Source organism: Phyllostomus discolor, chromosome 5, assembly GCF_004126475.2.
Source record: "Phyllostomus discolor isolate MPI-MPIP mPhyDis1 chromosome 5, mPhyDis1.pri.v3, whole genome shotgun sequence".
NCBI classification, from domain to species: Eukaryota; Metazoa; Chordata; class Mammalia; order Chiroptera; family Phyllostomidae; genus Phyllostomus; species Phyllostomus discolor.
The window spans coordinates 124,521,455-124,549,307 of NC_040907.2; the positions used below are offsets into that span (position 1 = coordinate 124,521,455).

General features: G+C 52.3%; 1 protein-coding gene across 3 annotated transcripts; it reads left to right on the plus strand.

Annotated features, from left to right (window-relative positions):
- The first annotated feature begins 8,424 nt into the window (after nucleotides 1-8,424).
- DNAJB12 (DnaJ heat shock protein family (Hsp40) member B12) lies at nucleotides 8,425-26,158 on the plus strand. Of its 3 annotated transcripts, none has more exons than XM_028512410.2 (9): nucleotides 8,425-8,647; nucleotides 15,819-15,999; nucleotides 17,178-17,323; nucleotides 19,286-19,471; nucleotides 19,590-19,669; nucleotides 20,746-20,855; nucleotides 22,354-22,526; nucleotides 23,092-23,243; nucleotides 24,405-26,158. In XM_028512410.2, the coding sequence occupies exons 1-8, from the start codon at nucleotides 8,515-8,517 to the stop codon at nucleotides 23,211-23,213; spliced, it is 1,131 nt and encodes a 376-aa protein (XP_028368211.1). In that variant the 5' UTR covers nucleotides 8,425-8,514; the 3' UTR covers nucleotides 23,214-23,243; nucleotides 24,405-26,158. The 3 variants fall into 3 exon arrangements, with proteins under 3 accessions (XP_028368211.1, XP_028368210.1, XP_028368209.1); XM_028512409.2 differs by having other exon boundaries at nucleotides 23,092-23,189; XM_028512408.2 differs by having other exon boundaries at nucleotides 8,426-8,647; nucleotides 23,092-23,237.
- Nucleotides 26,159-27,853: the final 1,695 nt, after the last annotated feature.

The window sequence follows — 27,853 nt, forward strand, 5'->3', positions numbered from 1 at the left end:
GGAATACTTCTTTCCAGCCCCTTCTTGCCTGTAAGGTCTCTTTTGAGAAATCAGCTGACAGTTTCATGGGAACTCCTTTGTAGGTGACTGTCTCCTTATCTCTTGCTGCTGCTAGGATTCTCTCCTTAGTTTTTACCCTGGCTAATGTAATTATGATGTGTCTTGGTGTGTTCCTCCTTGGGTCCAACTTCTGTGGGACTCTCTGAGTTTCCTGGACTTCCTGGAAGACTATTTCCTTTGCCAGCTTGGGGAAGTTCTCTTTTATTATCTTGTTCAAATAACTTTTCTACTTGTTGCTCTTGCTCTTCTCCTTCTGGAACCCCTATAATTCAGATGTTGGAATGTTTAAAGATGTCCTGGAGGTCCCTAAGCCTCTCCTCATTTTTTCTGAATTCTTGTTTCTTCCTTTTTTTCTGTTTGGTTGTTTCTTTCTTCCTTCTGGTCTATTCCATTAAGTCCCAGTTTTCTTCCAATCACTATTGGTTCCCTGTGCATTTTCCTTCATTTCACTTAGGATTGCCTTCATTTTTTCCTCTAATTTGCAACCAAATTCAACCAATTCTGTGAGCATCCTGATCACCAGTGCTTTGAACTGTGCATCTGATAGGTTGGCTATCTCTTGGATGCTTAGTTGTATTTGCTATGGAGCTTTGACCTGTTCTTCCATTTGGGCCATTTTTTTTTTTTGTCTTGTTGCTCCTGTTATGTATGAGGGGTGGAGCCTTAGGTGCTCACCAGGGTGGGGCAACCCTAGTCGCTGTGTTGTGACGCTGTATATGGGGGCGGGGTCTGAGAGGGAACAATGGTGCTTGCTTCGCTCCCCTTTGGACTTCAGTCCCTTCCTCTGCTTCTCCCAAGAAAACTGTGCTTTTCTGGTGCTGATTCCAATGTGGGTGGGCTTGTGCATGCTCTAGGACCCCGTGGGTCTCTCCAACAACCTCTCCTGTGAGGCTGGGAGTCTCTCCCTGTGTCTCAACCCCCACAGGTGTTTTCAATCAGTGCCCTGAGGCTCTATTTCTCGGTGCTGGGACCCTGGGTTGCGCACAGTGCCTCGCTTCTCAATGACCACCTTGCACCCAGGGTCTGCCTGCTGCAGTCTTGCCCACCCGTGATGCCTTACACTCTGGGTCCCACCGCTCTTTGTGCTGCGACCCCTCTCTGCCCAGCTTCCTGATTCTGCCCCTCCTAGAGGTCTAGATGAACGTGTCTATTTTAACTCCTTGGTTGTCTTACTTCCATACAGTTCAATTTTCTGTCAGTTCTGGTTGTTATTCTGTTTCTAAATTGCTGTTGTCCCTATCTTGGTTGTACAAGGAGGCACAGTGTGTCTGCCTACGCCTCCATCTTGGCTGGAGTTTGAATTTTCTTTCTGTTTTTTTTTTAAGATTTTGTTTATTTATTTTTAGAGAGAAAGAAAGGGAGGGAGAAAGACATCAACATGTGGCTGCCTCTCACACACCACCAACTGGGGACCTGGCCCACAACCCAGGAGGCATATTCCATTACTGGGAAGTGAACCAGCAATCCTTTGGTTCACAGGCCAGCACTCAATCCGCTGAGCCACAACAGCCAGGGCCAGCTGAATTTTCATCTTCATTGTGAGATTTAGCTTTTCTTTTTATTTATTTATTTATTTGTTTATTTATTATTTTTAGAGAGAGGGGAAGGGAAGGAGAGAGAAAAACGTCAATGTGTGATTGCCTCTTGAGCACCCCCTCCTGGGGACCTGGCCTACAACTCACGCATGTGCCCTGATTGGGAATCAAACCAGCAACCCTTTGTTTCACAGGCCAGCACTCAGTCCACTGAGCCACACCAGCCAGGGCTCTTTTTTTTTTTTTAATAGATAAACATTCACATGGTTCCAAAATCAAGTTCACATAAAAAAAAGCATACATTGGAAAGCCTCCCAACCATTCCCACAGCTGCATAGTGTTCCACTGTCTACCATAATTTAATCAATAAGAGTAGTGTCTTCACAGAAGATTTTGGAGCCTGGAGCTCTCTGAAAGGAAGGTCTTGGTGGATCACATTTAGAGGTAGCAAGGGACACTGGGAGCCAAGGAGCAAAAGAGCAAAGAACAAGAAGTGGAGAACACCCCCACTGACTGGCCTTCCTTTCTGAGGCCTTAGAGAGGAATGTATCCCTCAGGCTAGCTCAGGGACACTCCAGGTAAAGTATCTGGAGAGAGAGACCTGTCTATGGGACTTAATTAATTTAACAAATATATATTGAGCCCGTATTAGGTATCAGGCCCTCTGCTCGGCCACAGGGAACATGAAGGCAAGATCTCCATTTCAGTTTAGCTGGAGACAGATGTGCCGCCTGTGAGGGGCAGTGAGGGTGGTGTCCATGGGGGAGCCAGGCTAACGTGCCGTGGGGAAGTCGGGGCAGGGAGAGCTCGTGGAGGCGGAGGCGCTTTCTCAGATGCTGACCCTGGCTCAGATGTCCGACCACCTGAGCCTTTCTAACCCTGTATGCACAACTAGCAGCTCCCCACTCTGAGCCTCCTCTGGTGGCACACAATCCTGCTGTGGCACTCAGCACACTGTCCTCCAGCCTCTCAACATCTGTCTCCCTTACAAGACTGTCAGGTTCCATCCTTTATTTGTGGTGCCTCTCTGAACCCTAAAGCTCTGCACAGTGCCTGACGTTCAGGACAGAGTGTTAAGCAAACTCTACTTCTTCACAGGGAAGACAGAGTTTAAGCTGAGCCCTGAAGAACAAGTCAGACTTGGACAGACGGAAAAGATGATGACGGAGGGCAGGCAGATAGACAGGGGTGGGCTAGAATGTGTCTCAGCGGAGATGGGAAAAGGGCAATAGAAGATTAAAGCATGTTACGGTCAGCCTGTGAATTCTTAGTGTCTTCAGAAGAAATCCAGAAGCTAAGGGTCACCTAATACAAGAGTGGTTTCAGCTCTAGGAACAAAATGAGGGGATGCTGAGTTTCATATGAAGATTCATTTTCCCAGCGACTTCTCCTGAGTACCTGTGGAGGCATTTAAGGACTTTGTCTCTTTTTGAGCCTCGTCCTCCCACAAACGCCGTGATTCCAGCTAGTCAAGTGAGAAGCTTCCAATGTTCTCCTCAGATCAAAATCACGACATCCCAACTTCAAGGGCTATCAAAGAGAAACTGTAATTTCATGTCATTGTGGGCATACCAGTCCCCTTGTTAAACAAAATCTATAAACCAAGGACCATGAGCTGAGCAGGAGTGTGGCTCTCCTCCTGGCCTGTGGACTGAGAGGGACCACAGAAAGTCAAACTGCCTCAGAACAAAAACAATACACACAGTGTGACTGAGATCTATGAAAAGGCAGGGAGTGATAACATGGAGGCTGGTCAAAGCAGCATTAAAATCCCCTCTGAAACAGCAAAGCCTTTCTGAACTGAGACAGTTCACAGGCCCAGCTCGGCAGAAGAGGGAAGACAAGACAGGCATGAAGAGGTCCAGCCACACACACACTCAGCCCGCCTCTCCAGATGCTTCGTGCTCCAGACCCTGCCAACCAAGTCAAGTTACTACAGACTCAAAATTTATTTTTTTAAGGATTTATTTATTTTTGGACTTCCGGCAAGACGGAGGAATAGGTGGACGCACCATACCTCCTCGCACAACCAAGATTAGAACAACAATTTACAGCCAGAATAACACTCAGAGATGATAGACGATTTATCTGAATGGAAGTAGGACAGCCAAGAAGTTGAAGTAGACCCGTACATCCAGACTGGTAGGCGGAGCTGAGAAGACAAGCTGGGAAGGCGTGGGTCGGCAGTGCGCGGAGGTCAGGGAAAACTTGGTGCGAAATCAGCGTGAAAGCCATCGGGCGCACAAGAACACAGCGGTGGTCCCTGAGTACACAAGCTGCGGCTGGCGGACCCAGTGAGGCGGCGATTGTGGACCAGGGCAGAGCTCGCAGCCCAGGATCCCAGAGAAGGGACTGAGATCCCAGGAGAACAGAACTACCGCCATTGTTTCCTCCCGTCCCCACTCCCGAACCCGCCCCCACATATAATGTCACAATCTAGCGACTGGGGTGCCCAGCCCTGGTGAACACCTAAGGCTCCGCCCCTCACTGTAACAAGAGCGACCAGACCAAAAAAAAAGAGAGAGAGATGGCTCAAATAGAAGAACAATACAGTGCCCCAGAACTCACCCTTTTGCGCGACCAAGAAATAGCTAACCTATCAGATGCACAGTTCAAAACACTGGTGATCAGAAAGCTCACAGAATTGGTTGATTTTGGGCATAAATTAGATGAAAAGATGCAGGATACCATAAAAGAGAGGAAGGAAGATACACGGAAGAGAGCCAATAGTGAAGGGAAGAAAACTGGGTCTCAAAACAATACAGTGGACCAGAAGGAAGATAGAATCAACCAAGTAGAAAAGCATGATGAAATAAGAATTCAAAAAAAAAAACACAAGGAAAAGCTTAAGAGCATCCAGAACACCTTTAAATGTTCCAACATCCGAATTATAGGGGTACCAGAAGGGGAAGGGGAAAAGCAACAAATTGAGCACGTATTTGAACAAATAAAGGAGAATTTCCCCAATCTGGCAAAAGAAATAGTCTTCCAAGAAATACAGGAAGCTCAGAGAGCCCCAAAGAAGTTGGACCCAAGAAGAAACACACCAAGACACATCATAATTACATTAGCCAAGGTAAAAACTAAGGAGAGAATCCTAGAAGCAGCAAGAGATAAGGGGACAGTCACCTACAAAGGAGTTCCCATCAGACTGTCAGCAGATTTCTCAAAAGAGACCTTACAGGCAAGAAGGGGCTGGAAAGAAATATTCCAAGTCATGAAAGACAAGGACCTACATCCCAGATTGCTCTATCCAGCAAAGCTTTCATTTAGCATGGAAGGGCAGATAAAGTGCTTCTCAGATAAGGTCAAATTAAAGGAGTTCATCATCACCAAGCCCTTACTTTATGAAATGTTAAAGGGACTTATCTAAGAAAAGAAGATAAAGAAAAAACATGTATAGTAAAAGGACAGCAAACTCACAATTATTAACAACCACACCTAAAGCAAAACCAAAAGAAACTAAGCAAACAACTAGAACAGGAACAGAACCACAGAAATGGAGGTCACATGGAGGGTTAGCAACAGGGGAGTGGGAGGAGGAGAGAGGGGGAAAAGGTATAGAGAATAAGTAGCATAGAATGTAGGTTGAAAATAGATAGGGGAGGGCAAGAATAGTATGGGAAATGTAGAAGCTAAAGAACTCATAAGTATGACACATGGACATGAACTAAAGGGGAGGGGATGTGGGTGGGAGAGGGAGTACAGGGTGGAGGGGAGAGAAGGGGGGAAATGGGACAACTGTAATAGTATAATCAATAAAATATATTTTTAAAAAAAGAATTTACTTTTTAGAGGGGAAGGGAGGCAGAAAAAGAGGGAAACACATCAATGTGCAAGAGAAACATCGATGGTTGCTTCTCACATGCCCCCAACTGGGAACCTGGCCCACAGCCCAGACATGTGCCCTGACCGGGAATCAATCTGGCAACCTTTTGGTTCACCAGCAGGCGCTCAACCCACAGAGCCACAGCAGCCAGGGCCAGACTCGAAATTTAAATAAGATTTTGTCTTTTATATGCATTGAGGGAAGAGAGGAGGGCTTACCAGCCAGTAGCTGGGCAATCACAATCCAACTCCTTAACACAATGAAACTGCAGGCCTCCTTCGCACACAAGCACCTTCTTCACAGAGCGAAGTGCCTTCACAGAGAAGAGGGGCCTCGTGCCACTCGGAAAATGGGAGACCTCATGATACTTAGCAGCGTGGACAAAAAGGGGGCACAGTAATAAATCTAACTGAAGAAACCTCTCAAAAGGGATTGGATCAATAAATTCTTAACCAGGCAGGTAATGGCAGGTAGTCATCCATCAGGCCTATAACTTCCCTAGTAAAAGGTTATCTTTGCTGTAGGCAAGCCCTGTCCATTGTTTGTGTGCAGCTAGGTGTACACGTCTGTGAAAGCCTCCTTTTCAGACCTCTAGGAACTTAACTACCCTCAAGAGAGAGTGCAATCTTAACTATCTTGTCCCTGCCTTGCTTTCTCCCATCTCCATCTAATCTTCCTTATGTTCCAAATGCATAAAAGAAACTGCAGAACAATCATTCTCAAGAGCATTTGAGATCTGGCTCCCCAGCAATGTCATCAGTTTGGTTCATATAAACTCATAAAAATCCTCGGTAGTTTTGGGCATTTCTTACATCAACAGCAGGGGAGAGGAAGATGAACAGTACTGTCCTAAGTCAACAAAGCCCAGACGGGCTATTTGAAAGGGTCCCAGTGTGTATACACTAACATACAAAGGACCTATCAGTTTTTGAAGAGCTTTACTTTCTCTAAGTGTAAGGCTCTCTTGTTAGGGAGGGCTGATTTCTTCACCACCCAGAGACTCGGTCAGACCAGCGTGGAGTTGTTAGAGTTTGCACCAGGTAGGGGACAGTGGGAATGAAAAGGAGTGACATGTGTAGCCAAGGAGGCCATGGCCTGGCTTCTTACTACACTGAAAAAACAGAAACTATCCAGAGAGAGTTTCCTTGTGACCCCACTTCCACACTTACCAGCTGCCCAGCAAGCATACCCAGCTACACTCTCGTCCCTTCGGAAAGGCAGTGAGTTATCCAGGCAGCTAAGACCATCCCCTCCCTTGTGCCCCAGATCCCACCTCCTCTGTCTACTGGAATTGTCTACTTTCTTTCCCACTCAAGTCTATCACAGAGCTCTATAACATATCCCAGCTTTAAAAAGAAGAACAAAACAAAACTTCCCCACATTCCTCTCCACTCCCACTCCATTCCTCCCTCACTCTCTTGAATCCATTTCCACAGGGTTTTCAGTTCAACCATCCACGGAGAGAAGTCTTGTTAAGGTCACCAGTGACCCCCATGTAGTCAAATCCATCAGTCATTTCTCAGTCCTCATATTGCTTGGCCTCTGCATGGTTTGCCCAAGTTTGATTCCTCCCACTTGAAACATTTGTTTCACTTGGCTTCTGAAATAACTGATTTTCTTACCCCGCAGAGCTGCTGCTTCATGCTACCTTCCCGATTCTCCTCTTCTAGACCTCTAAATGACGTGCGTCAAAGGGAGCAGGAATCAGACTCCTACTGCTCCCTATCCACACTCGCCTCCTGGATGCATTCAGTTCCATAGCTTTAAATACCATTTATATTCCTTTGTCCATCTGGTCCGGTAGCTTTAAATACCATTTATATATACCGATAAACTTCCAAAATTATATTTCCAGCCCCATCTTTTTCCTAAACCATGCATGTGTGCAATTCTCTACTCTATATTTTCACTGAATTCTAAAGGGCATCACATTTAAATTACATTAAAAATTTAATATTTCCCCTACCAAGGTGTGGCTCTCAGTTTTCCTCGTTTTGATTCATGGAAACTCTGTTCTTCCACCTACTCAGGCCAAAAATTCTGGAATCATTCTGACTCCTTTCTTTCCCTTATATCCCACATCCAAGCCATTAGCAAAATCACTTGGATTCTGTCTTCAAAATACATCCAGAATTGAAGTACTTCTCACCATTGCCATATCCAAGTTACCATTCATTCTCTCCTGGATTATAGAAGTAGCCTTCTAACCCTCACCTCTAGTGGCCTCTTACCAAATCCTGCTTGAGGCCAAATAAATAAGGACTGAAAAAAAAAAAAAAAACAGTGGATTTGGCAGTATGAGTCATTGGTAACCTGCATTCACTGGAACGGTGGTCAGGAAAAGCCTGATGGAACTGAATCCCACTCTATGGTGCTACTTGGACATGCCCCCTATAGTGTATTCTTGTTGATCTTGTCAGTTAACTCACCAGGCAAAGTTCCTGATTCAGAGCCTTTGCATTTGCTCTTTCTTCCTTCTGCCTGGACCACCCTTGTTCCTCCAGTCACATCTGGAACACCTGCTTTCTCTCCCGAATTCAGATTTCTATTCAAACAACAGCTTCTGAGAGATTTCTTATCGGGCTGTTTAAAATAGTACCCTTATACTCTCCATCCTTTTATTTTTCTTCATAGCATTTATCACTGTTTGAATGCATCTCTTTAGGGGATGTCTCCCCGCCCCCTTACACACACTAGAATGTAAGCTCCCTGAGGGCAGGGACTCTGTTTCGTTCACCACTGGATTCGCACACAGTGAGTTTTCATAAATACCTGTTGAATGAATAAATGACCTTCGTCTCAAACGCACGGAATTACTACCAAGAATATGCAAGAATACTCAACTTTAAGACCTCGGAATATAATCCTTTGGTCTCCAAAAACGTGGACATGCAGTCTTAACACCTCTCTTGAATGTCGCGCTCTTAGAAGACCTACGGTAGCGTTCCGCCCTCACTCAAATCTCGGAAAAGGAGGGGCAGCCGGTTGTGTCATCATCCTGCGCCCGCCTGCCCAGCGACGCGCCGGCGGCTGGCGCAGCCCTTCGCTCTCCCGGCCTCCCCCTCCCTGGTTCCGCGCTCTGGTTCCGCCATGGAATCCAACAAGGATGAAGCCGAGCGCTGTATCAGCATTGCCCTCAAGGCCATCCAGAGCAACCAGCCCGACCGAGCGCTCCGCTTCCTGGAGAAGGCGCAGAGGCTGTACCCGACGCCGCGAGCTCGCTGTGAGTGTGAGGCGCCGGTGAGACAGAGGGGACATTAGATCTAATGGGGGGAATACGGGAACGGACCGACGGGAGCAGTTGGAGGAGGGGGAGGGGTGGCGAGGCGCGGCTACGCCTGCGCTCTGAGACTCGCAGTGGCTGCTGGGAGGTGCAGTCTGCCGCTCCCACGGCTCTCCGGGATGCTGCACACCTGATGACAGGGGCGACCGCGACTTCAGCTTTCCGGGTGTTTGCAGAACCCTCTGAGATTTGGAGTTCCCAAGAATACGAGACGCTGGCAAATGAGGCGAAGGGAACTTACCTAAAAGCGAAATCAAACTACTTTTCCCAAGGGGCCGTTCGGTGGCCCAGGGCCAGTTGCCGGCCTGGGAAATACAGTTTAATAAACATAACTACTCTGATGAGGAAAAGGGGTTCTAGGGAGGAAAGGAGACTTCCGATCTTCGGACCGCCTGCAAAGGCCTCTTCATATCTTCGCTCCCTTGCACGTTTCCAGGTGAAGGCCAGAGACCACCCTTCCAAAACTAGCACCTGTCGTCTCCGCCCCTCCCCGCGCCCCCCTTCCCGCCCCCACACCACCTCCTTGGAGGGTCTGGCCTGAGACCGGCCTTCTCACTCCCTCCTGGAGCCTCTGCACCTGTTTGTGACATTCTGAAAAGACTGTCTTGTTGGAGACGCTAGCCCCGGCCACCCTCAGTCCCACGTCCCTCGTTCCCAGGAATCCAGACTGTCCTGCTCTGTGCTCCTGGTCTGAAAGAAGCCTAACAAAACAAGGAGGGAAAAGTGAGGTGGTCTCCACTGCTGAGCATCTCACTGTACCCAGGGACCCTCTTTTTTTCTTGAACCTAAGTCTTTAAAGAAGTTTTTAATACTGTAAGACAGAAATAGATAGTCCGTTAAAGATAACAGTGCTTGTGCCTGCAGTTACCACTTAATAAACCCTCCAGCATAAATGGGTACTCAGAATCAGAAAACCTGCGTTCTCATCCTGACTGCTACCATGTGACTTTTCTGAGCTCGGGTTTACTCACCTAGAAAATTAAAGGGTTGGCACAGATCATGTAAATAACACTAAAACCCACAGGGCTTTTCAGTTTAGAAGGCTCTTTCTAATGCATTTTCTCACTTGAGCTTGCCCTCTCAGGGAGGCAGAGCAAAGATGATTATCTTTGTTTTGTAGATGAACACATATCTCGGAGGCCAGGGACTTGCCCAGTATTGCACAGCTAGAAATTGGAAAGTTCTGTGACTCTATACATGGAATCTTTCTAAAGGAGTAAGACGGGAGTGGAGAGCAGCAGTCAGCCTCCAAATTGTCCTTGCCCGCGCTACAAAATTGAGAAGAGGGAACCCTGGCGGGAAAGGCAGCCTGGAATGCCTGTGTTTTCCTGCCTCCTGACTGCATGTTGATCGTTTGCCCTGTCTGCCTTCTCTTGGAGAGGGTTTCAGTCTGTATGTGCCAGGAGTCCTGAGGTGGCCCGCTCAAGGAGTTTCTCTATGAAGTAAGTCACACTATGTAAGAGGAGAGCAGGATGGGGTAGGGGCCCTTCAGCCCTCAGAATTCTCTCTGACTCTGATGCCTCTGGGGCCTCCGGAGCAGGCGGCCAGGAGAGGATGGTAACGATATAGCCTGTGGAGATCTTCCTATCAGCGGGCCTCCTGGGCTGGTTTGGGGGCTTTGAGGGATGTCCTTCCTGGGGCTCTAGCACTGGAATTTGCTCTGGCAGAAGAGTCACCTGCTGCATGTTTGTGATACTTAGGATATTCTGGAATGAGTACATGCCTCTCTGTAAACATCACCTTGTGCCATCTGTGACCCTGTACTGCGCTGACAAGGACTTGGGCTTCACTTAGGCCTGAGATAGGGAAATCTTGGTTAGAAAAATACAAGGTAATATTGTCCACACTCGATATGTGAGGTTTGAACTCATTCTAGATGTGTACTCAATGCAATGAACATTTTTGTTTTGTTTGTGAAGTCCTCTGCTTGGTTTTAAGTGCTGAGCAGGATTGATTGGTCAGGCATGATCCTTTGCCTTAAGTAGCTTATGATCTAGGGAGGGAGACAAATTACAGAAAAAAGTAGTATTGTAAGCCACAAAACAATAACAGTGAGTCAAACCCTGGCTGAGTGGCTCAGATTGTTGAAGTGTCGTCCTATAGACCAAAAGTCACAGGTTCAATCCCCGGTCAGGGCACATGCAGGAGGCAGCCAATCAATGTTTATCTCACATCAGTGTTTTTCTTTCTCTCCCTAAGATCGATAAATTTATCATCAGGTGAAGACTAAAAAAATATAAAATTAAGCACAGTGTCAGGTGCTGAGGGCTTAAGGATCTACTTGAAAAATTCAGTTCTTGCCTTCCATGAGTTCACAGTCTGGTGAGGTGGAGGGAAATACTGGGGGTGGGCGGCTTGGAGGACAATCTCCTGAAAATTAAATTACAGGCAAGCTAGCGCTCTAGCAAGGATGTAAAAATAACGGTAAATCACAGTGAGGAAAGAGTTCAGAAAGGTTTGGGAAGTAGCATTTGAATGGTATTTGGGAGGAAGGCAGGAAACTTAGAGAAGAGCTTCCTGGAAGAAAGGCATGGAGGCCGGAAGCTGTAAGAGGTGTGGAGGGAGAGATGGAGTGTAGAAAGATGTGGAGGCTATGGAGGTGGTAGCTTAAGTATAGAAAGGATTCAGTTTGGAAAGTGGAATAGAGTAGGATTTCCAGATTGTGGAAATCCCATCCTGCCAGGCCAGGATATTCACTTTATTCTATTGTTAGTGGAGGGGAAAATTGAAGTTTTAGTTGGCAGGAATAAGATAAGGGCATTTTTCTTAAAAGAGAACAAGGTGAAGTGTTAATGAGAGGGAAGAGAGACTCAAGGCAGAAACTAGCTGGGAGACAGTTGCACTGAGTAGGTGAGGAGCTGGGAGGGCCCGAGATAAAGACAGTCTGGAGGAGGGTATGGTCAGTCTGGCAAGAGCAATGCCAAGGAGAAATGGGCATTCAGAATCCAAGCCCGTGGGACTGAGAAGAAAGCAAGGCTGAGGAGCATGGGTGGGAAGAGATGGCCAGAGTGGGAGATGCCAGTGGGTTACTCCACAGGAGCTGTCAGCTTGGGGCTTAGGGGAGAAAGCTTCAGGTTCTAGCTGAAAGCCTGGCCTCCGTCTGATGGAGCTCACTGCAGTTATGCCTGGCAGAAGTCACTGTGGGCAGGTGTGGAACATGTAGAGGTGATTGCTGCTGGCACAGCCTTAGCCCTGTGCAGGGTGGGGCAGGGCAACAGCAGGAAGAGGCGGTCCCAGGACAGAGCAGCTGTCAGGTAGCCAAGGAGCAGTGTTTCAAGGTGGTGGTGAGCATCACTGTCAGGTGCAGCAAAGGCCACGTGGGAAAAGGGCAAGTTGAGGAATGAAAGGGAAGGATCCAGAGCATGGAAGGAGAAGTGGAAGGACAGACAGACGGAAGGGTAAGGGTGAGAGGAGGCTCAGGGCAATTTGAGGGGTTGAGGGGCCTCAAAGTGAAAAGATTTGAGGGGACTTAAGACACATGCTTCAGGAAGTGGGACAAGGAGGCACCAAGGACCAGACAGTCCTACAGTGGAGCAGTAGCCAGGCCCTAAGCTGGGCTGCCACAGAGCAGGGCTAGTGGAGCCAGTCAGTCCCTTTCTGGGAGTGTCTATCCAGTGCCTGGCAGCCTAGTAGACATTGGCTCTGCCTGAGGCTTAGCAACAATGGTGGAAGGTGCCAGGTTCCCCAGGGAGCTGATGCGAACACCTGTAGGCCTTACTTTCCCGGCATACAAAGGAAAGGTTGGCCTGAATGATCCTGCAGCTCAGGCTACCTGAGGTGCTCTGAGGTCGAGGCTGTGGGTCCAGGCTGAGTCAGGAAGGCCAAGGTGGGAAGCCTTCGCAGGGAGAGGGGAGGATGTGTTGCCGAGAGATTCTGTCACTCAGGGTCTGGGACTGAGAGGTGTACTAGTACTGGTGAGGTTCGAGTGAGGCTGTCCGTTCAAGTCAGTCAGCCTTCGTGAGCCTCACTGTGTGCTCACCCCCTTCATTCACCTAATTTCACTGAATCTTTCCACCCTTCAGAGCAACCCTGTGAGGGCAAAGATCATATCTTCGCTGAGGAATTAGATGACCTGACACGGCTCCATGACTGATTAGCAAAAGAACCAGACTGTCCAGCTCCACTCCCAGACTCCTTCCCTGCGCTGGCCTCCCTTTCCCGGCTCTCTCTGACACTGCAGGCATGCAGAGAGCGCCTGGAAATGAAAGTAATAGATAACGCTTAATATTCGCTGGAAGTTGTGCTGCTTCTTCATATGTGTTTACAGGAGATACAGTCCTGTATGGAGAAGCTAAGTTAATCTAGATGAACTCGCCAGCCTGCGGCAGAGCCAGGTTCGAACCCAGGCAGTCAGACTCTCCAGTCTGGGTTTGAGCTGGGGCCACTCGTGGTGTCTTTGGCTGTAGATGTGCTTTCCCCTCTGCCTGAGCTGCCCCCATTCCCACCCCAGCCTGGGTTTCTTCTGCCAATTTCCTTCTTTTTAAATGCCTGCCAGCTTTACTGGGAAGGGGAAGAATTAGGGTTTGAACCCAGCCATGTCTGTCTAACTCCAGGGTCACGTTAAGCTGTTCTATCTCCTACTCTTTTGTGACATTTGCCTACAAGCCACTAAGCCAGTAAGGAATGCAGTGGTGAGTCAGGATCAGCCAGTCACATCCCACGGGCCTGAGAGATGGGCGTCTGGGCAGCAGGAGAGGCCTGCGGGTCAGCAACCAGAGAGCGCTCGTTGCCAGCTCAAGCAGGAACCTCCCGTCTGACCCAGAGCGCATCTCTTCTCCTTTGAGCTCTCTTGGCAGCACTGGGGAATTAGATGTCACGTAACTGCCCTGAAAAGCTTCCAGAATCTTCCCTGAGAAGTGCTGGAGCAAGTGTCCCCTCTCCCAGCTGATGTTCGGTGGCGATGGAATGGCTGGTCATGTTGTCCTTAGGATAAACCCGCTTGGCCTGGACCGCTGGGGCTTCCAGAGAAATCAAAATAAGGAACCTCTGTAAAAACCCTTAAATACCTAGTAAAGCAAGCTTCCTCCCTCTGTCCATCTTGATCGGCATCTGTTGGTTTCCTCCTTTTCCATTTCCCCGGTGCCTGGTGTGGACCTGGCATGTGGGACAACCTACCATGTTACAGCTGCACCCGGGCCCGGAGCGTGCTGAGTGCTGAAACTTTGTCTTCCCAAGCTTTGGAGCTCCCCAGCTGCCCACACACCTCAGGTCCCCTCATTTTCCTGGCCAGCTAGTTAGTTCATTGGCCCAGGTCGCAATATTAGCAGCTGCTCGTTTGGACTCGTGCTCTGCATCGGTCTCCCTGGGTGTGCTGACGCACATTATCTCACTTCATCTTCCTGCCCCATCGTGAGGAAACCGAGACCCAGAGGTTTCTCAGATGGACCAGGGTCATGTCGTTAGGGTAAAGCTGAGATTTGAAACCTGGCTCTTTCAGAATTTAACTTCTCTCCTCTCCTTGGAATGGCCGTGCTGGAAGGGACTCCCCCTGCCCGACTCGAGTGGTCGGGGTTAACATTGTAGCGAAGAGCAAGGGCCCGTGAGCTGGACATCTTGGGGCTGGAGTGCTGCCTGCCCAGCTTGTCAGTCACGCACACGTTGTGGTCATACACGGCTCCTCCTTACCATGGGGTGGGGTGGTGGTAACGAGACTGACCTTTAGGGTCGTTGTGAGGACTGGGTGAGCTAACTCGAGCCGAGCCCCGTGTGCAGGCCTGCCAGGCACACACGGAGCACTCAGCGCCATCCCAGGATTTCCCACGGGAACCCGTCCACCTCCCTCGGGGCTGGGGGACAGGCTCAGTCGGCAGCTCCTGTTTGTGCATTTCCCAGCTGCTGGCTCAGTGAGGTCCTGTGAGTTTGCTGCAACCAAGATGGCAGTGGCTCGGGGCACGCCGGTTCACTTGAGTATCTGTGTGCTGCCCCCTGCCAGCCCTGCCCTGGGCCCCTGGTGAGACCCAGGTGTGCCAAGGCACAGAGCGTCTGCCACTCAGCGCGGTGCCTGGGGAACCTCGGGCTGTGCTGCTGTCCTTCTTCAGCTCAGAGGTGTCCTGAGTCCCTGCACTAGTCTGGCGCGCAGTTTCCCAAGATGCTGCACCCCAGGCATAACTAGGGGTTCAGAACTGATTTGCACCTGAGTAAATGGGCACAGGGGACTTCTTTCAGAGGTTTGAGCTTGCTCTTATTGAGTCAGCAGAAACCAAGGGCTTGAGTAGAAATGACCCTGATTCTGTCTAAGGGAGACAGCTAATGTTCTGTGTAGATTCTGCACATTGAAGTAGGGCAATCATCTGACATGGCCAGCCCTTGAAAAATGTAAAAACTCTTGAGTAGTGAACACGGCAGACGTGTATCCTGAGTCTCACACCACCCCTGGCCCTGTGGGGCAGGCTCATTGCCCCCACCCCTCTCCATGGCTAGGTGAAGGCCTCCGGGTAGCCATTCTGACCCCTGCCAGCTGAGTTGGGTGGTCCCTGCTAGTGGGTCCCCATTGCAAAGTACTTCACCCACCTCGGCTCTTCACAGGATGGCTGTTGAAAAATCTGAAGGATTGCGCTGGCTGTGTGGCTTAGTTGGTTGGAGCATTGTCCCGTCATCAGAAGGTTGCAGTACGATTCCCAGTCAGGGTATATGCCTAGGTCACAGGTTCAGTCCCTGGTCGGGGCATGTATGGGAGGCAGCTCATTGGTGTTTCTCATATCGATGTTTCTCTCTCCCTCTCCCTTCCTCTATCTCTAAAGAAATCAATTGGAAAAATGTCTTTGGGTGAGGGTTAAAACAAAAAGTTGAAGGACTGATAATTTATTTTTGGGAACCAGAACAGAAGAAAAAAATTATTTTTATGCTGAGTTTATTTTGGGGGCAGAGAGGGGTTATGCTGAGTTTTAAATGACCTGTATACACCCTGCCAACTCCAGAGGACTGTGGATCCTAAGAAAGCAGGCGACAGCCCCACTGGCCGCCACAGGCTCCAGTCAGGCAAGAAGCTTTGCTGGGAGAGTAAGCAGGTGGGATGTGTGGGGCCCCCACCTCCCCAGGGCCATTTGGCCCCTCAGTCAGACATGTGGCTTTGCCGGAGCAGGGCCCTGACTGGTTTCCTTGCTCTGCACAGCCCTGATCGAGTCCCTCAACCAGAAACCACAGTCTGCCAGTGACCAACCCCAACCCACAGACGCAACCCATGCGACCCATAGGAAAGCAGGTGGGTCCGACGCGCCCTCGGCCAACGGTGAAGCCGGAGGAGGAGAGACCACCAAAGGCTACACCTCGGAACAAGTAGCAGCTGTGAAAAGGTAGAAGGCTGGGCCCGGCAGACGGGGGCCGGGGTCTGGAGGTGGTGGGGAGGTTTCAAGTCTTGAGAAGGCTTCCCCTCCTGTGGTGCATCCTCCACCGCACATCTGCCTAGGTGTGTGGATGGGCCCTGGGAAGGTCTTAAAGAGAGGGAAGGTCCGAGTGGTTGGGCTCACCAGGCCCACTCCTTATTTCCCACGAGACCCCAGAATATAGTGTGGGAACCAGGGCTGCACAGTCCCCTCCCTCCAAGACAACCCACAGCAGAGGCTGGAAATGCTGACACCACCGGCTTCCTCTGCTCTGCACACAGCTCTGTTTGTCAGGCAGAGACAGGCTTGGTCTCCCCCTCGACTCTCCCCCAACCCACAACCCGCCCCCAACAAAGACCCGTTCAGATAGAGCCTGTGCGGGTAGAGTGGAGACAGGAGGCAGTTATCCCGCCAAGGCCTGGGCGGGCCCTGCACGGAGCAGCTCACTGCCAGGCCAGGATAGCCCAGCCGAGGCTTCTCGGGCGCTCGTTCCCCCCCAGGCCTCCCCGCTCGCTAGCCTTGGGACCCCTTTGAGGTCGTTCCCATGTGGTTCAGCTTGCGTGTGACCCAGCATGATTGTAGTTTGCCATAAAAACATAAGCCAAATGTACATTTTTCTGACCAGACAGGCCTACCAGTTGCAGGCAACAAAAACTGACTGTGGGGAGTTAGGAATGCCTGGAAAAGTCAGGGTCTCCAGGGACCCCAGGAGTCAGAATTGATGGGAGGGAAGCAGGGTCTCTTCAGGGCCCTGCGGTGGGGTGAGCAACACCTGCCAGGCCTTTTTTGGTGCCCAGTCAAGACTCAGATTGCAAGGAGAGGAGACAGCTGGCGGAGCTTGGGACACACCTGTCCCTGGGCGCAGGCCCCGATGCGCAGTCCTGAGGTTGCCTGCGGTGAGAGTGCCGTTAGCAAAGGGGGGTGCTTCCCGGTCCGGCAGACACAGCAGCTGCCCCTCTTGTACCATAAATGTATCCCTGGTGTTCCTCTGGCACCTGCCCAGATCCCCGCCCCTGTCCCCACAGTTTGACAGTGTGTGCCTGTGAGCCTGGCCAGAGCTGTGTGCTCACGCTGCTTGCTCCCCGCCCACCCACCCTGGGCCCTGGGCCCACGGAGACCTCCCCCACCACACTCGTCTCCCCCCCCAGGGTCAAGCAGTGTAAAGATTATTATGAGATCCTGGGGGTGAGCAGAGGGGCCTCGGACGAGGACCTGAAGAAGGCCTACCGCAAACTGGCCCTCAAGTTCCACCCAGACAAGAACCACGCGCCTGGCGCCACGGAAGCTTTCAAAGGTAAGCTGGCCCTGGTTTCCTGGTATTTTGGTGTTTTTATCTCCTGTCCTTGGAAGGGAATAAGGGGCTTTTCCAGGAAGCGGCCATGGACCCAAGTCCTACTGGCTCAGGAGCTGTTTCCTGGAAGAAGGCCCCAGTAGCCACCTGTAGCCACGCAGAATCGGTCAGAGCTCGGACGGCACCATCCTGCCTCCCTGTCCCCCTCATTCCCTGGAGGCTTTAGGAGGGGACTGGGAGCAAGAGGACCAACGGCTTCTCCAGGCCAAACAGTGGCTGAGGGGCAGAAGCAGTCCTGCTGTGTTCATCCACCTTGGGGTCTCTGTACCAGCTGCTCTGTGCGGAGAAACCGGGCAGGCCGCTCCAGGGCAAAGGCCTCTGGCCTGGTGGCCTCCCCAGCACCAGCAGCCATAGCCAACCCACCCCCAGCTCCCTTTGCACATACATTCTGTCTCTCTCAACACCACACACACCCTAGGGCCTGCAGCAGGGGACCTGGCAGTCTCTCTGGCCTCAGGGCCTATTGGTTCTGGGACGGGTGTTTCCATTCTGGCTGGAAGCAGCAGCTGCTCTTTAATCGGTTATATTCTCATCGGACCCACACATGTGTACAGACACTGCCAGCACCGTGTCATTGGGCGCTGCTGGTTCACATCTCCCCCAGATGCCTCTTCTCTCATGCCCACCTTGTCCTCCGTGGGACCATCAGGATCTTAGACCCACCTCCCTCGGGGAAATAGTGTGGTGACTAGCCTCTCCTAGCCCGGGCAGAGTGCTGCACTGCCCTGGGGCCGTGACCGTGGCCAGGTGGGGATCCTGTGGCAGAGCAGGCCCCAAGACCTGGTGTGCTGTCTCCAGGGCCCACCCCAGGTGCTCCTTGGGGCTGGTCCTGCATGAGTAGTCTGCAAGCATCATCGCCTGCTGCCTGTCAGTCAGCCCCAGAGGGAGAAGGAAAATGTGAGCAGGGAAGCAAGATGGCCAAGGGTAACGTTTCCCCAGCCCTGACCTCTGCCTGCAGCCTTCCTGGCAGGCACTGAGAGGCCACACCTGGCCTGGGGGCCTTGTCAGAATGGGAGGTGGAGGGGCATCCACCTGATTCTCAGGGGCTGTGAGTTCCGAAGCAGATGCAGCTCTGACCCACTCTTGTGAAAGAGTGGGCCGCTCAACAGGGAGCAGAAGACTCGGGGCGGCCCAAGCTGGGGTCCTTTGGGACCCAGGCTTCCCACCTCTACAGGGAAAGCCCCAGGGCCAGGCAGAAAATTGGCAGCTGGGACCTGGACCCCAGAGAAGAGAGGGCTCCTCGCCCAGGCCACACTACCAGCAGTGGAGGAGCTGCGACTAGAACTGGGGATTTGGCCGCTCCCTGCTGTTCTGTTGCTTCCAGTTTCTGTTGCGTTCCAGCAGGCTGTCACACATCTGTTTGGCCCTCAGGTCACAATGTGACTTCACGATTACATAACCTCCAGAAAGGAATGCCTCATCCACTGGGTACTTCGAGAGAGAAATGGGGTTGGGGGGTGGGGACTGGTGCTTTTTATAAAGTTGGGGACTGGACTTGAAGCATGACACTCCTGGGTTTGGCTCCTGCTTCTGCCACATCAGAGCTCTATGAGCTTACACTCCCTGAGCCTCAGTTTTCTCATCAGTGAATGGAGATAGGGTTGCTGTTAGGAGTAAGTAAGATAATGCCCGTGAAGGGCCTGGTGTGTAGAAAAGGGTGGACTCGCATCGTGAGGTGGGGGGCTAGGAGCCTGAGTGTTAATCCTCTCCCCAGCCCAGGTGGCCCAGACTCCCCCAGGCATGCCCGCACCCCCCCCCCACCCCAAGACTTCCCGCTGGGCCAACGACTCCTGCCTCCTTAGCCCCACTTAAGGACCTGAAGGAGGTGAGCTTGTGGCAGCCGTGGCAGCCGCATCCCGCACACCCCTAGCATGCCCAGGCCTGACCTTTCCACCTCCTTTCCAGCCATTGGCACAGCGTACGCAGTGCTCAGCAACCCAGAGAAGAGGAAGCAGTATGACCAGTTTGGTGACGACAAGAGCCAGGCAGCCCGGCATGGCCATGGGCATGGGGACTTCCACCGTGGCTTCGAGGCTGACATCTCCCCCGAAGACCTCTTCAACATGTTCTTTGGCGGTGGCTTCCCATCTAGTAAGTCCCCCTACACTCCCCACAGCTAAGTCTGGCCAGGGGCGATGGTGGGAGACTGGGTGTCAGCCTGTCCCTCTCCCAGCAGCCCCACTCCTGACTCAGTCCCTCTGACCCCCAGGTAACGTCCATGTCTACAGCAATGGCCGTATGCGCTATAACTACCAGCAAAGGCAGGACCGCAGGGAGAACCAGGGTGACGTGAGTGAAGAAGGTGCTGGGAGAGGAGGGGAGGGCCCCACCACAGGGTGTGGGGCCTCGAGGGGATAGTGACATGACCAGCTATCTATTCTGGGATGGCAGTGTTCCCACAACTCTCAGCCCACAAGCCATCTGTGGCCTCCCTTGTCATTCTGCTGAGCACCACCAGAGGGAGCCACACTCCACACTGCCCACCCGAAGGAGCAGGGATTGGATGGCCTCTTTTGGAGAATGTCATGCAGAGTGTTTTCCAGCTACAGACGGGTTCGGGTGTGAATAGCCTTTGTGCAGTTCATTCGTTCGTAAGGCCAACATTTTCCAAGCAGTGGAAAGTCAGGCTCCACGAAAGAATTGTAAAGGATGACAGTATAGGTGCTACTCTAGTCTTTTCAGCGCTCAGAAAACGTGTGCGAAGGCTATAGCAGGACAGTGCTGCAGACACGTTTTGACTGCCGCGAGAACAGCTAGCTAACTAAAGTCAAAGTCCCGTGGACAGTGGCAGAACATTTTAAATTGTAGCAGGCAGAGAGGTTCCCCTTTGCTCTGACAGTGTGGCCTTATGTTTTTATTTATTTATTTTTCAACTTTCATTTTGTGTATTATCTAAAATACAGAGGAGTTTTTAAGTTACAAATTGTCACACGGTGAACAAATTTATTTGTATTTATAATTTTTAACTGGCAATTTTTAAATTGATAATATATTTGTATGATTTGAAATTCAAAAAGTTACACATAGTGAAAATCTCCCTCCAGCTCTGTCTTCCATTCTTCTGGAGGCAGCCACCTCTGCCCATTTTTTGTTATTCTCTCACAACGAAATGCATATGCCCACCTTCCTCCTGTATTTAATACCTGTTGCTGTTTTGTTCTTGTCAGGGGAAGGTGGCAGGTGGAGGGGGTTCTGTATTTTGGGGAGCTGTGGGGGGAAGAGGGGGAGAGTGATGTCATGGCCTGTTTGCGTGGTAACTGCCTCCCGACACCTGGGCTGCACTGTACAGGGGAGCTGGTGGTGGCTGTGGCCGCAGCACACCCCCACCCAGGTCTGGCTTGGGTGACCATTGCTCTCCTCTGCAGGGCGGGCTGGGGGTGTTTGTCCAACTGATGCCCATCCTCATCCTGATCCTCGTGTCAGCTCTCAGCCAGCTCATGGTCTCCAGTCCCCCCTACAGTCTGAGCCTGAGGCCGTGAGTACCGGTAGCTGGGGGTGAGGCCAGGGTGGTGGGCAGATGGGGACTTTGGAGTTTCAGTCACCATCAGGGGTCTTCCTTCCCATCCTGCAGGTTCTTGGTCATAGTGCAGAAAGCTGGCTTAGAATCGAGAAAATACACTTTCCTATTGAGCAGAAGTTCTTGATCTTTTTAGGATCATGCTCCCCTGAGAAAATGCAATGAAACCTGCAGATCTTTTCCCTATAACCTTGCACATACACTTTTGCATATGGTTTCACCGGCTTCATGACCTGCTTCCCTCAATCTTATCTGTGGACCTTGAGATAAGAACCTCTGCTCTTATGTTCAGGGTGGGGGCCTTAGGACCATGGAAAGAACGAGGCCTTTAGTGTCAGACAGACCAAGGGTGGCTTTGAATCCCAGCTCTTCTACTAACTGAGCAGCTGTGTGATCCTGGATAAGTTATATAACTTCTCTGAGCCTTGGTTTCCTCATCTGTAAAATGGGAACAACATTTACCTGCTTGTGGAAATTAAATGAGTAAAAATTTCAGACTGATTGGAAATGCTCAACATTTGTTGAATAAATATATGGTCTCAACTACTGGTAGTGAACTTGGGCAAGTTATTTGACCATTTAAGGTGTTGGCCCCCCTAATTTATTCCTAGCACCTGACAGTATCTGATACACAGTAGGGTGCTTAGCTTCTATTGGTGGAAGCTTTCAGGTCCCACCAAGTGGCTTGGCACTGGCTGGGAGCCTGGCAGCATCCTGCTTGGCCAGCAGGGGGCAGAGTCAGTCTGCTGGGCCCACACCAGCCCTGCCGGCTCTCCCTGGCCTGATGGCAGCCCTTCTCTCTACTGGAGAGAGGACAGGCAGCAGTGGGCAGGCAGGGACTGTCCTCACCCGAGCACTGACTACCATCTGTTGAGGCTCTTCCCATAGCCTCTGAGCCTGCGTTTAGAGCTGGAATTTAGAATCCAAGAGCTGGAAAGATGAAGCTCTTTGGAACCCTTCTTGTTATTTTGTTCCTAAGCCTCTTAACCCTAGACTAGGAGCTCCTGGGTAGGTAGGCAGACCCTCAGCAAGGGTTGGCTCAGCAAGGGTTGGCTTAAGCCTGTTGGCTTAAGAGTGGGGAAGCGGAGGCACAGGGAGCTGAGGTCCCACAACTCACTGGAGACTGGGCCCAGACTCATCCCAGGTTCCCTACTTCCCTGACCAGGGCCTCTCAGAAAGGGGCATCTCCCCAGAGTCCCCTGAGTCAGCAGTGTGGTAAGCGTGGAACCTGAGGAAGGGCTTGCAACAGATAGCCTAGACCACTTGTGCTGGAGGGTCACCTGCCTTGCATCAGACCCTCACTTTGGAGGGAATACAAGTTCATGCTGTAGTTTGGCAGGGAGGTGCCCTAGTCCTGTGGCCTTTGTGGCACCTCTTGTCAGGAGCCTCGTCACCCCTAGAGCCACCCTGGGCCTGGGCCCCGGGCCCACTTTGTTCCTTGTCTTTTGTTGACCAGGTCGGTGGGCCACATTCACAAGCGAGTCACTGACCACCTGAATGTTGTCTACTACGTGGCAGACACCTTCTCTAAGGAGTACACGGGCTCCAGCCTGAAAACAGTAGAACGGAACGTGGAAGATGATTATATCGCCAACCTCCGAAACAACTGCTGGAAGGAGAAGCAGCAGAGTGAGTGTGCATGTGGCAGGGGCACAGAGTTTGAGAACGGGAAAGGAGAAATCCCTGTTTGCCCAGGGGTCTGTGGGCCCAGCACCTGGCCCTGCCCTGTGCCAGCCACCTCCCAGCCACGAGCCGAGCTCCACCCCTGCATTCCCTGGGGCCGGCAGCCAGGGCCCACCTGGAGGTTTCCTCCAGGTTCCTCCTGCAAGTTGCTGCAGCCAGCCTGTCCTTTGGCTGCGGAGGTGACTATGTAGAGAGAGATTGGAGCAGATCTCCCGGTCACCCAGTGATTGGGCATAAGGCTCTAATTCCAGGACTCTGGGGAGGTGTGACCAGGATGACAGGTTCTCACCTCGCCTGGCCTCACCCCCATTCTACAGAAAGGGGCTTCTCCCCCTATCCCAAGATGGTCCCAGTGGGGCCATAGTCTTTGCTCCTTCAGAGTCCTTCCTAAGTCCTCTGCTCTAGCTCCTGGGCCTGTAACAGCCTTCTTCCTGTCCCCACAGGCCAGACAGGTTCTGGCAGGCTTCAGGGGGTACCAGCCGTGTCCTAACCCTGCCCCATTGCTTTGCAGAGGAAGGCTTGCTATACCGGGCCCGCTACTTTGGCGATGCAGACATGTACCACAAAGCACAGAGGATGAGCACCCCAAGCTGTAGCCGACTGTCAGAGGTGCAGGCCTCCCTGCATGGATAGCGCTGGGCCAGCCGCACTACCGAGGTCCAAGTATGAGCCAGGGCCTCCTCTGCCCTGCAAACCCTGGCAGCTCTGGCCCTGCTCATGAGTTGGGGGCGGGGGGGGGCGGGAAGGGGAAAGAGCCTGGCAGTGATGGCACAGGCCCCTTGTCCCCAGCCTGACCTCCATCCAGCTTTCAGAGTTGGGGCAGCTCTGGGGTGTGCTTGGAAACTGAGGTCTGCTTCAGGCCTCCGCTCTTCACCCCGATCCCGCCTCACCCTCTGGCTCAGGGGGTCATGCTGTGGGACCCAAGAGCCAAGCAAAAGAGGGAGCCCAAGGCTGCTGCTGAGAGCCCCTCCTGCCTCCTGGGTCTACCCTAGCCACCAAGTCAGCACCGCCCTCTCCCAAGTGCAGCAAACTATTGTCTGTAACCTGGTATTTAAGCCACCACATGTTACTGGTCCCGAGATAGCCCCCACGCAGGGAGAACTGTGTGGGAACAGTTGGGCCAAGAGCCTTCCTCTTTTCCTGCTCTCCCGGGCAAGTGGGACATGGAACAGATGGGAGGCCGACAGAGGGCAGAGGAGGGAGCCAACAGGCTAGGAGCAGGAGGGCCCTGGGCACCTATGTCTACCTCAGGTGGGACCGGAGGCTGGCTTTCTCTGTGTCTCTGTCTCTCACTGTTTCTCTTTCATGCTGTTGCACCCGCAACCTGGAAGCCATAGGTATCTGGCCTGCCCGGCATCTCACCTGTGGTCTGAGGAAGGGAACAGCAGGTCTTGAGTTCAGGGTCAAATGCAGAGCCCTCAACACAGAGAGGAGTTGCAGGGGAGGGGTGAATGTTGCTGGTATCAGGCTGTCTGCCTCCTTTACCCCTATGTGCGGGCAGCGGGCTCTGCTTCCAGCATTTGCTGGAGGGGACAACTTGGGCCACGCCCAGAGGATTGTGGGCAGGGCTGGTGAAGGCTCTTTTTCCTGTTGGTACGCTGTCTGTCCCTCCGTATCCCTTCAGTAGGGATCCAGGTGCAGGCTCTCTGTTTTGAAGCTGTTGCCTCGTGCCCCCAGGACAGTGAAGCAGGCTGCAGGAGGGCAGCTGGGTGCTGCAGCTCGGGTGTGCAGGATGAGGCAGGGAGGGTTGCTTGTTCATGCGGGCAGAGCCCGAGACTCCAGAGGTGTGACTGCCACACTAACTGTTCCCACTCTCCTCCCCAGACCATGAAATCCCTGGAGAATTTTTGGTGACGTGCACTGAGCCAAGGTGATGGACTGTATTTAATGAAAGACATAAAAAGAAAAGAAAAAAAAACATTAAAATGGATTGGAGGCCGACCACCACACAACTTGCCCTCTCTCTCGTCCAGTAAATGCAGAAAGCTCTTAGGACAGACAGGAAAACCTGCCACGGGCGCTTCCTTCCCTCCCTCCCAGGGCTGGCCCAGGCTCAGGCTCCGCAGCGGCCCTCTCCTAGGATACGGAAACCATGGCAACAAAAGCAGAATGTAAAACTTGCAGCAATTGTCTGTGGGAAGGGCTGGGGGAGGGGACACCTGACTGCCTTTCTTTTCCCTCCCAGGAGCCACCACCAGTCACCTCAGTGGAATCCAGGCAGGCGCTGGCCAGGAGGAGGAAAGAGAACTTTCCAGAGAATGTAATTTACAGATGCGTGTATATGTATATATATCTATTTATATGTAAATAGCATATATAAAGATATATATAGATATATGGTCTACTTTTTAAACTATGCAGGGATTTGGAACATTGTTTCGATGACTCCTTCCCTGTTGTAGAAAACAGACTGGTCGGGGAAGGCAGCCAGGTCCTCTGCAGACACTGGCCCCAGCACAGGGAGTCGGTCACAGCCTCCGGCGTTCCCCTGGACCCCGGCCCATTTTAGGCAGCAGCAATCATGGCAGGATAAACCTGTAGAAAGCGTTAGAAGGTTGCCAGGTTTATGGCTAAGCAGGAGGGGAGAATGTACCCTTAGGGCCAGGTGCCAGCCCAGCACTGAGTCACAGTAGAGGCCCCAAGTGGCCTGGGGTGAGGCCACCCACCTCAAGCTTTGGCCAGCTCAGGCGTCCTAGTGCCTGGGAGCCCTCTGACCCCTAGCCGGAGAGATCAACAAGGTCGGAAGAGGGGCCAGGGTCTGCCTGACCGCCTTGCCCTGGTCCCTGAGTTTTGCCTTCCAGGTGCCACAAGGCACGGCTCCAGTGTTGCCACTGGTTCTTCCCAAGTTGTGCGCCAGGGACTCCCGAGGGCTCTTCCTCCCAGAGCCAGCCGGTGGCACCCAGGACCCCAGGGCAGCAGCTGGCTCCCGAAGAAAGTCTGCCCTCCGAGGACACCATGCCACCCCGCCTTCTCTTGCACTTTGGACAAAGGATGCATCTGAACCAGAAGGGTTTTCTTATTCTTACCTTCAAATGAGGATTTTTCTCAAAACAGCAGTTGCTGCCAGGAGAAGGGAGGGAGGTTTTCTTTGTTCCCACAGTTTTGACTGGCCTTTTGGAATTACTGTGTTTTCCTGAACTTTCCTCTGGTGGTGGGGGTGCCGTTGAGCCTGCCATCTTCCGAGCCTTACTTCCCCACGCTGCCAGCTGAGAGGTGATACCCATCCTCCCAGAGTTACTCCTGGCTCTTTTTTTAAAAGTCCCCCAACAAACAGGATTCATACTGGGAAAGGAAGCTTGGTGAAGAAATGTCAAATCTGGATTTTGAACAAGATCCTGCCCTGAGATGAAGTGGCCGCCCCGGCCCAGAGAGATGCTGAGAACTGGACACGGGTGAGAGTGCCCACCACAGTGGCCCTGGTGCTCTGCCCCCGCCATCCGACCGGCTGGTCTTGGTAGATGTCCCTAGATGGCTGAGCCATGTGCAATAAGAACATAGATCCTAAAGGATCCCCTGAGAAGCTGTATTTCTTGAGTTAGAATTGAGATTGTACATCTATAAATATGTTTATTATGTGACTGGCTGTGGTGGGTTTGCACCGTGTGTGGGGGGCAGGTGGAGGCTGAGGTTGGGGGGATCCCACAAGCACCTGTTACTACTGACATCCCACAAGGAGTTTGGGGTGACAGGCCTAAATGTCCCCCTTTCCCCAGCTGACAGCCACTTTGGTCACAATTGTTCAGGGCCGACTCCATCCAGGCAAAGGGTAAGGGACTCAAACCAGGACCCTGGGACCCCTGATTGCAGGCCTGGGTTGGCAGCAGGACGCAGCACAACCCCTGCTCCCCGGGTTCCTGCTCTGGGCACCTCCCTTCTCTGCAGCCTGGAGCTCTGGCCCACTCCGGATGCAGGGCCAGGGAAAAGTTCTCCAAGTTTCCATCTCTGGCTGCACAGTCTTCCCAGCCATCATTCCCACACCACCCCCACAGCCTGCCCTCCCCCCAGGAGGCTGGAAAAGTTTAAAATGAAGCAGCCCGAGTGGGGCTTCCCGTGAATGAAGCGGCAGATCTGCCCAGGGCCTCCCAGAAACAGGGCCCAGCAGCCCTGACTGGCGGCCTGAGGCCCCTCCCACTGCCGCTCCAGCCAAAGACAGGCAGGCTGCCTGGTGGTGCCACTGCAGCCTGGGAGCTCATTGGCTGCCCTGCTTGGGGTCACTGCATCTGCCCTGCCTGGCCTGCGAGCCGCCACTTGTTAACTGCAGTTGGCAGGGGCGGTCCCCGCTCTCCCACTCCCACTTACCAGCCCATCCCCCTGCCCTCAGCGTGCAGCTCAGTGAGCCAGAAGGGGCGGGGCAGACTCCAACTGTTTGCTGCAAAAAAAGAGCCTTTGACAAGTGTCCCCACCCACTGTCAGGTGGCAAAACCTGTAGCCCATCCAAGCTCCTGGGATCTGCCAGCTTATCTCATCCCAGGCTGCCCCCAGGCCTCGGGAAGGGAACTGCTCCAAGGAGCAAGGGACGTGCATCCCTGCTCAGCTGTAACACCATCCCCACCCCACCTGGCTTTCTATTGGAGACACACAGCAGTGTCAAGACCCAGGTAAATAGATTGGGACACTGTGTCAGTTCTGGAGCAGCTCGGAACACTCAGAGGATGTCACACCACACAGTTTGGACTAGTGTGTCCCAGAGCAGGCACTGAGGCTTGGGGAAGGGAAGGCCTTGACCAAGGGTCTTCGTGAAGCTGTGGGTGTCTTTGGGAGTGTATTTAGCAAAGCAATCATTCTGCAAACATTTGCTGAACCCAGACTCACTGTTTTCAAGGAGCTCAACCCCATTTGTGCCAAACAGCAGTGGGAGACCCGAGTTCAAAAGGGGAGAAAGGCTGCACTAAGGAAAATGGGACTTAATCTGCGCGGGGTGGGCTGGGGCGAGTTGCCCGCAGAAGCAGGCACGCCCTGTCTCCTGGCAGTGACGGTGGCGCCCACTTGGGTGTGCAGGGCGACTTCCCTGAGTTGCCATCGCCTCCAAAAGGCAGCATAGTAGACCCGCTGGGCGTCATTGTGGATGCCACAGCCCCACTTCCCCGGGCTGGATCCATCTGCACTGGCTGGCCTTGAGCATGTCACTTCACCTCCTCTGCCTCAGTGTCCTCGTCTTCACAATGGCAGTGGCAGAACCACCTACCTCACTAGGATATTGTGAGAAAAACGGGTTATGACACAGACAGCACGTGGTGTCTGGTACACAGACGCTCTGTCGTCTTCCTCAACAA

What these genes read in the sequence shown, in the direction of transcription:
- DNAJB12 (XM_028512409.2), top strand. Translation starts at nt 8,515, where the DNA reads ATGGAATCCAACAAGGATGAAGCCGAGCGCTGTATCAGCATTGCCCTC. An exon ending in CGCCACGGAAGCTTTCAAAG is followed by an intron (nt 17,324 to 19,285) that starts GTAAGCTGGCCC and finishes CCTCCTTTCCAG; the next exon opens with CCATTGGCACAGCGTACGCA. An exon ending in TACAGTCTGAGCCTGAGGCC is followed by an intron (nt 20,856 to 22,353) that starts GTGAGTACCGGT and finishes TTTGTTGACCAG; the next exon opens with GTCGGTGGGCCACATTCACA.